General features: G+C 43.4%; 1 protein-coding gene across 1 annotated transcript in view; it reads right to left on the bottom strand.

Moving 5' to 3' along the window:
• Positions 1 to 6,838: 6,838 nt before the first annotated feature.
• Positions 6,839 to 9,341, bottom strand: part of PGM5 (phosphoglucomutase 5) — an 80,427-nt gene continuing 77,924 nt past the window's right edge. Inside the window, exon 11 of the mRNA XM_054184707.1 lies at positions 6,839 to 8,441. Coding sequence (XP_054040682.1) covers positions 8,352 to 8,441 — 90 coding nt within the window. The 3' untranslated portion in view covers positions 6,839 to 8,351. The remainder of the gene's footprint in view (positions 8,442 to 9,341) is intronic.

Here is a 9,341-nt window from a genome sequence, read left to right as displayed (position 1 = left end):
GCTTTTGCAGCTGAATTTTGGCTGTATTTTGCAGCTCGAACCTTACTAAGCAGCATAGGGAGGTTTGAGCTGCATGTTGTAATACCCATCGGCCCCAGGTTAAGCAGCCAGGGAGCAACCTGTGAGTGGTATTCAGAGCCTATCATAGCTTTGGGGTACTTTCACCTGCTCGCTAAGAGATGTAAGGCCTCTTCTGGGAGCTCCTGGACACCTCTCCAGGCTGCCCTGGGTCCCAGTCTGAGTTGCTCGACTCCTTTATGGACTGCTCAGGGCACACAAGTGCTTAATGTCAGCTTCCTAGGCTTGCTGGACCAGTGTTATGGATGGAAACACATAGTGCATAGGCTTGTAAATCCTTTGTTGAATCTAGCCTGATACCTGTCAGACACTGATATTCTTCAGTGCTGCCTTATCTGATGATGGAGCCGATCATCTTGAGCGCCATCATGTGGCACATACAGGACAACCAGGTAAGCAGGCACAGTCACACAGGTTTATGAAAGGCAGGTCCAGCTTGACTAACCTGATCTTCTTCTATGACAAGGTGACCTGCTTCGTGGATGGGGGAAAGGCTGTGGATGTTGTCTACCTAGACTTTAGGAAAGCCTTTGACAATGTTTCCCACAGCATTCTCCTGGAGAACTGGCTGCCCGTGGCTGGATGGGCGTACACTTCACTGGGTGAAAAACTGTCTGGAAGACCGAGCCCAAGGAGATGTGATGAATAGAGTTAAATCCAGTTTATGGCCAGACACAAGTGGTGTTCCCAAGGGCCCATTACTGGGGCCAGTTCTGTTTAATACCTTTATCAAAAATCTGGATGAGGGGATCGAGTGCACCCTCAGTAAGTTTGCAGATGACACCAAGTTGGGTGGGAGTGTTGATACGCTCGAGGGTAGAAAGGCTTTGCAGAGGGATCTGGACAGGCTGGATCGTTGGGCCGAGGCCAACGGTGTGAGGTTCAACAGGGCCAAGTGCCAGGTCCTGCACTTGGGTCACAACAACACCATGCACCACTACAGGCTTGGGGAAGAGTGGCTGGAAAGCTACTCAGTGGAAAAGGACCTAGGGATCTTGGTCAACTGCTGGCTGAATATGATCCAGCAGTGTGCCCAGGTGGCCAAGAAGGCCAACAGCTTCCTGGCATGTGTCAGAAATAATGTGGCCAGCAGGACTAGGGAAGTGATCGTCCCTTTGTACTTGGCCCTGGTGAGGCCCCACCTCGAGTACTGTGTCCAGTTTTGGGCCCCTCACTACAAGAAAGCCATTGAGGTGCTGGAGTGTGTCCAGAGAAGGGCAATGAAGCTGGTGAGGGGTCTAGAGCACAAGTTTTATGAGGAGCAGCTGAGGGAGCTGGGTTGTTTGGCCTGGAGAAAAGGAGGCTGAGGGGAGACCTTATCGCTCTCTACAACTACCTGAAATATGGTTGTAGCGAGGTGGGGGTTGGTCTCTTCTCCCAAGTAGCAAGTGTAAGGAAAAGAGGAAAGGGCCTCAAGTTCCATCAGGGGAGGTTTAAATTGGATGTTAGGAAAAATTTCTTCACTGAAAGCGTTGTCAAGCATTGGAAGAGGTTGCCCAGGGAAGTGGTTGATCCCTGGAGGTATTTAAAAGATGTGTAGATGTGGTGCTGAGGGACATGGTTTAGTGGTAACTTGGTAGTGCTAGGTTAGTGGTTGGACTTGATGATCCAACCATAACGATTCTATGGCTCTATTATCTTGACAAGACAGAGGGAAAAAGTGACATGAAACCCCCTCTCAGAGAGCAGCAGTTATTATCTATGTATGCCCATTTTCTTCCCATGCCAATATCTCTATGTAGGCATATGTATAGGTATGTATCTGTCATATATGCCTCTATATGTCCATCTTGGCTCATCCTTGAGGGCTGCTGGAACGCATCTTTCAGAAAATGCTCAAGCTTGCACCACGGAGGGTTAACAACTGGTAGGTACCCCCTTGAAAGCAGCCCGAAGCCTGCCTGCAGTGCAGGCATGTGAAAAGACAGGACACAGAAAATGAACTTGTCACACTTGCAGCCATTTCCATCACATGAAGTCATGCCTTTACTGTGGGATAGGCAGAATACATCTTCTCTATAGGAAGCCTTCATTATAAAAGAAATAAAACCCATTAAAAGTACCAATACACAATATTCACTCCCATTTGTCTATGAAGGAAACACAGTACAGGACAGCTCAGTGCGAACAAGATTGACTGTAAACTTCTACTCCAAGATAAAAATTTTATCGCTCATAACAAAATATGCACGTGCAAGATTCAGAGGTTTTTTTTCTTATCATAAGGATCAGACAATTAACTTGGCGTTCAGTTAAGGTGCATTCTTAGTTCAAATTTCAAGGTAATATTTTTTTATTATTATTCCACAAGAAGTAGCACAGTGCACACTAGAATAAAGTGCCGAACTCCTTAGACAAATAAACAGGTTCGGCTCCTCTGCGTATCTACACTCTGCTGAAATGCTGAGCAATACAGGGGCCTTACCTGCAGCGTTAACTCAACATAACGCTTGCCTGGGTTGTCCGCCCGTAGCCTCCTCCGTGAAGGGTGCAGCGAAAGTGGTCGCACTGGGAAATAACTCCCTGCTGCCTGTGCCCACACCAGCACCCTATGCTGTCAGTGCTGCTGTGGCCTCAGCCTCTCTGCGAACTGCTTCACAGTGAGGTGGAGGACAATCAGTTGGCCCTTTCCAACTGATTGGCAAAAACAGTGGTAGCCCAGTTATCAGAGTTATCAGAGCAAAGCTTAATCTCTTTAGAAATATGCTTGGAAGAACCCCATGGGTTATGGCCCTGGAGAGAAGATAAGTCCAGGACAGCTGTTTGATGTTCAAGGATCACCTCCTTCAAGCTCAGGAATGGTTCATCCTGACCCACAGAAATCAAACAAAGGCAGCAGGAGCCCTGCACGGATGACCAGGGAGCTCCTGACTAAACTGAGATATGAACAGGAAGTGTACAAAAAGTGGAAGCAGGGGCAGGTGACCCAGGAGGAATATAGAGACACTGTCCAATTATGCAGGGATGAGATTAGGAAAGCCAAAGCCCACCTGGAGTTGAATCTGGTGAGGAACATGAAGGGTAACAAGAAAAATTTCTATAGGTACTTTAGATGAAAGAGGACATGGAAAAGGCTGAGGTATTCCATACTTTCTTTGCCTCTATCTTTTCTGGTAAAACCAGCCTTCAGGGATCTCAGCCCTTGAGACGTGAGGAAAAGTCTGGAGCAAGGAAGACTTACCCTGGCTGGAGCAGGATGAGCTTAGGGAGCACTTAAACTGGATATACACAAGTCCATGGGATGATTTGGGATGTATGCACAGTGCTGAAGAAGCTGGACCATGCCATTGCAAGGCCACCCTCCATTATCTTTGAAAGATTGTGGTGACTGGGAGAGGTTCCTTCGGACTGGAAGAGAGCAAATGTCACTCCTGTCTTCAAGAGAAGAAGCAGTATCTGGGGACGTACAGGCTGGTGAGCCTCATCTCAGTCCCTGGGGAAGTGATGGGGCAACTAATTACGGAAACCCTTGTGAAACCCAGAAAGGACAACAAGGTGACTGGGAGTAGTCAGTATGGATTTATGAAGAGGAAACAATGCTTAGCCAACTTGATAATGTTCTACAATGAGATGACTCACTCAGTGGATGAGGTGAGAGCAGTGGATGTTGTTTGCTTCGACTTTAGCAAGGCTTTTGACACCATCTCCCATAACATCCTCATAGACAAGCTGACAAAATATGCTTTAGATAAGTGGACGGTGAGGTGGATTGAAAAGTGGCTAAACAGCTGGGCCCTCAGGGTTGTGATCACTGTCACAAAGTCCAGCTGGAGGCCAGTTACCAGCAGTGTGCCCCAGGGGTCATATTGGAGCCAATGCTCTTAACATTTTCTTTAACCATCTGGATGATGGGGCAGAGCGCACCCTCAGCAGTTTTGCAGATGATGCAACACTGGAAGGAAGAGCTGACACACCAAAGGATTTTGCTGCTATTCAGAGGGACCTGTATGGGCTGGAGAAACGGGCCAACAGGAACCTTGTGAAGTTCAGCAAAGAGAAATGCAAAGTACTGCTCTTGGGGAGGAATAAACAAAGGCATCAATACACACTGGAGCCAGTGGGCTGGAAAGCAGCTCCACAGAGGAGGACCTGGGGATCGCATGCTAGACAAAAAGTTGACCACTCGCCAGCAATTCACCTGCACAGCAAATATGGGCATCCTGGGCTGCATTAGGAAAAGCATCACCAGCAGCTGGAGGGAAGTGATCCTTCCCTCTGCACAGCACTAATGAGATGTATCTGAAGTGCTGGGACCAGGTCTGGGCTCTCCAGTACAAGAGAGACATGGACATACTGGAGTCCCTCCAGCTAAAGGCCACAAAGATCAAGGTACTGGAGCATTTGTCATATGACAAGAGGTTGAGAGAGATGGAAGTGTTTAGCCTAGAGAAGAGAAGGCTTGGGAGGGATCTTATTGATTTCTATAAACACCTGATGGGAGAGAAAAAGATGGAGCTGGGCTCTTCTCAGCCATGCCCAGTGACAGGACAATACACAATAGGCACAAGCTGAAATTTCATCTGAACACTCAAGACACTTGGGGTTTTTTTCACTATGGGGACTAGTCAAGCACTTGAACAGTTTGCCCAGAGAAGTTTTGGAGTCTGCACCCTTGGAGATAATCAAAACCCAGATGGACATGGTCCTGGACTACCTCCTCTACCTGACCCTGCTTTGAGCTGAGGGATGGACTAGGTGATTCTAGTCCTCAGGGACTAGGGGGTCCCTTCCAACCTGAAGGATTCTGTGATTCCATGGTTCAGGTGAGTACTGCTGCCTTCCAAATTGTCTCTGAACACAATGTGCTTCTGATCCTGCCACTAACTCTCTTACAGAAGGGGACTTCTCCCAAGGTAACAACCATTCAGCTGTGCTGACAGGTGAATTCGCTGGTGTTTTGACTTAGCTCAAACCACTTTATGCTGAAGAGCAGATGCTTGAAGCATGTGTGGTAAAAAGCCCCAATCGTGTTCCCCAACAAGACTACGCCAAACATCTTGTGGCTTCTTGTCACATTGGCACTACTCTTCTCCCGTTTTCAGTAATTCGGTCTCAGCTGTTGTGTTCTTGTAAACTGTTAAAGGAAGTTATGTCAGAGACACCAATTCATACGGCTCCAAATTTGCCTTTATTTCCCTTCAGTGTAGACTATCTCAGATCATGACAGCAGTTACTAAAGTACACTGCCATTAAACAGATAAGATTATAGACAGTTTTCTTTAATATTGAACACCATTAAATCCTTCTTAGACTACGCTCCCTTCCCACCTTTAATTCCTTTTTCTCTCTTTCCCTCTCTCAAATCCATTGTTGTCCTATTAGCATTCTTTTAGCACATCTCTCTCTTTCCATCTGAATCCAGCAATTTGTCCTCTCCTAATCCTCTCTGCCACCTGCTGCCTCTTCCTCTGTTCCTGGGACCCACTTAAGCCCTCTGCTAATGTACCTTGAAATTGTTCTCTCTCTGGTCTCTGAATTCTTCTTTCTCCTTTTCCTCCGGTGTGCTTGGGAGTATGTCTTTGTATCGCTGGGTACAGAAAAATCTGAGATTTTTGGGAAACAGAATTACTGTCCAAGTAAATGTTAGTGCAATCATAGCTGAACAACACAGGAATCTTGCAATTTCTAGACTCGATAAAACTGCTAATCCAACAATAGCCACAAAAGGGTCTGTGTCTCTGTCATAGCGCCTAGACGCCGTGATAAGACAAACAGTATTAGTAATAGTTTTCCCTCTACTAGATATATGGCCTGGTTTTCAAAGCCTTGCATCTTTGCATAAGTTCATATATGTTGCTCTTCTCCAAGCATTCATCTCTCATGTTAATAAGTAAAAGACCTCAGGAAATGCAGCACACTTTATGGGATTATGGCTACAGTCCTTCCCCAAATACATCAGATATAAAGATATACACTGTACTTCAGCCTTACAAAGTTTTATTCATCTTCTCGTAATTAACTGGTGGGAACTACCAGTTGTTACATTTTATCAATATCACCAGTCATCATAAAAAAGGGATGGTGATGACTGCTGTTTGACAGCTATTCAAAACAACACACAAACAGCCCTTTTCTCCATTTCAGTGCAGAGGCAAAACTATTGTTCCTGAAGTGCAGGATGAAGCCAGTACTCGGATTTTAAAATATATCCTTTGATCACAAAAACTGCCTTCACAAAAGCAGACTGCCATCTACATCAGGTAATGCTCTGGTGACTTTCTGACAAAAGCACAAGTATGTTCCTTCACAGTCCTGATTTGTTTCTCATGAGTCTTCCCACCACATCTTGAAAGACACCTGGCTTCAGTACATCTTACTTTTCAAAGTGCAAGTCCCAGAAGCTAGGCAAATGGGAGTGTGTGTAAGAGATTTTAGAAGTTCTTGGACTGCTGTTCAGAACGTTCTTTCATGGAGCCCAGTAATTTGAACTAAGTAAATGTGATAATCCAGAGTATGTCTATGCTTGACTGTGTGTGATCCACTAGTTAAAAGCTTACTATCCTGCACCTTGAGGAGTCTATTAAGAAAAATGAAAAATTAGATAAACAAGGTTTCTGTAAGGATAAATATTCATACACTCAAAAGTAGATGTCCAAACTGTGTGAGAATGCCATGGCTGCCACAAAAAAAAAGTCTTTATAAATAGAACTAAAGCCTTAAAATCTCTTTTGGTTTATGTGAATACTTAATGCTAAGGTAGAATACTATGTGAGAACATTACTACCTCGTCTGTTTAGAGTCAATTAAGTAGATAATGTAGTTTTATTAAAGGCAGTTTTATTAGGATGCTTGAAAGTGCAGTGTGTCTTGTCAACAATTACATATTAAGACAGAAATACAGCATTACTCTTTATTGTGTACTAAGTGCCATGGCAGTTTTTTGACAGAAGTGTTGAAAGAAACCAAAACAATCTCCTTTGCTGCGGTATTATATAAATTGCACTAAAATTTGACAACCACAATGAACTGAAACACACTGCAAAGAGGCAAGTTGCACAAAGCCACCTTGACACCATACAAGTGACCACACTGTTCCCAAGGAAGCAAAACTTTCAAACAAGTCACATGCATAAAGTGTTTGTGTTCTTCAGAGCACAGTATTGTAGCTAGAACTGCAGTATCATTTCACAAGCAGAAAAATGCTGATGTCCATATCCCCAATATCCTTCTCAGATCTATGCCGGGACATCCTTTTCTCCCTTTGCACTCCCCAGATTTTTATTCCATGATCCACTGTTACAAAGAATCTAACAGAAACTGCATCCAGCTGGTGAACCAGACAAGTATTTCTATTCAATTCATTAGCATTTGTTTTCATTTCCTCTTCACTACACACTTCACTTACCACTTTGTGCTAAGTGGAGCATGAGTATTCATTTTTTAAGTATAACTTAAAAAACTTCCATATTAACACCTTCATGAAAAATTGCTGAACTTGCAATGATTACCTTTCAAACACAGTAAGCACCAATATCACCTGCTGATATGAGGAATATAGCAAAAGACAGCCAGATTCCACACCCGACATACTGCTGGAAGGACACAATCAGCTTCCATAGCACAAATGCCTCCCTTTGGAGGAAAAATCCACAAAGAGTCAAAAAATCAGGAAAATCTAAAGGCACAAGTCACATTGGTATGCTTTAAAAGCAGGGGTAAAAAAAATTATGGGATAACCCCTTCTTTGGGAGCATGTGCAAGTGTGTATACAACACTGCTGCCAGCGTGCATCTGTGAGTGACAGGAGAGACTGGAGAGGAGGAGTGGTGTCACGTGAGGAAATACACCTTCTGCAAAGCTTAGTATACAGCCCTTATGCCTCAGACATGCTCTGTATACGTCTTCGTAAACCAACTAGGTGACAAGGATCCCAAACAATATTCACCAAGCATGTCTTTGCTTTGCAACTCCTCCCCCTCTCTCCCTAACTGAAATTTCCCCAACCTTTATCACAGCATTCAAAACCAAGCAGTTTTCCTTTCCTGTCACGTTGCTGACAACACTTGAAGGTTAAGGACTCTTTCTTTGGTTATACTGTTATCTGAAATTAAGATATTGCAGGTAAAACAAAGAATTCAATACACTATTGTATTTGGAGATCAATGCAAATGAATATGCTCGATATTATATTGAATTTTTCTTCCCACCCTACCTCTATCCCCAAGAAAACTTTTAAAATCATACAAGGCACAAATGGCTAACGTGTTTCAGCAAGGTCTTGTCTCTTCCTTGCTGTTTCTCTTTTGGCCCTGATTTAACAGTCTTCCGTGGCTTCAGGTGATGACAGTGGGTCCCTTCCGCCCTGTCCTCTCATGAATCTGAGATATTTTCAGTGCGATTGCTATAAGAGGACTCAGCACAGCCTGAAGAGGAAGAAATACACTGAATTACACAAAGCAGAAATATCAACAGACATCTTATATTTATAAATCCCCCCCTTTAACTGTAGTATAATATAATAGTAAATAATTTAATAATAAACACTGACACAGTTACAGTGTCTATACTGTCATACCTGACACAATGAAGTGTCATGCTGAGCATATGTTTCGTGTAATCTTACACTGAGTATGCCTAAACTATGCAGAAAAAAGATACCAGTAAATACACTACACTGACAATATCTCTACGTAACAGGAGTTGTGGAGCTCTTGTGAAATCTGCTGTACAAAACAGCCTAGATATCACAAAAGTAGAATTATTTCTATTCCGATGACTGGAAGCCATGTAGATGAGATTTTCTTCCCATGCACACTTAATCTGTGAGGCTTAGGGTCAGAAGTACTGTAACAATAACCTGTTTAACAGAAATCACAAAAGTGTGTTTTTAGTAATACCACCTGCAAGTGTATTAAATAGGAAAAATTCCAACAGAAGCAGCATGAACTCTCAAGTTTTAGGCTACAGACCTTATTAAATGCCCATATATATGAAACTGCCCAGATGGGTGGGTGCAGATAACAACTATGATAGTACCATACGAAAATCAAGAATTATAATTTTTCAAATGGCAAGTGAATCTTCTCTCAGTTAAATGATATGCAAAGACAAACTGGCAAAAATGAGTTTTGTGTGAAAACCTTCTTTTCAGAGAATATTTGATTACCAAACTAGTAAGGTAATTTTCTGACCCTCAGAGATTTCACCCTACCACCTCTTTCAAATAAACTACATTCTGGCTTTAAACCTATGAGGTTTAAAAATCAAATAATATCAAACAGAACTGCTTTAAAAGTACACATAACTTTTTAATAACCTTAACA

Source organism: Rissa tridactyla, chromosome Z (assembly GCF_028500815.1).
Source record: "Rissa tridactyla isolate bRisTri1 chromosome Z, bRisTri1.patW.cur.20221130, whole genome shotgun sequence".
NCBI classification, from domain to species: Eukaryota; Metazoa; Chordata; class Aves; order Charadriiformes; family Laridae; genus Rissa; species Rissa tridactyla.
Note: the sequence above shows the minus strand (reverse complement) of the source record. Positions and strands in the feature narration are given on the sequence as shown.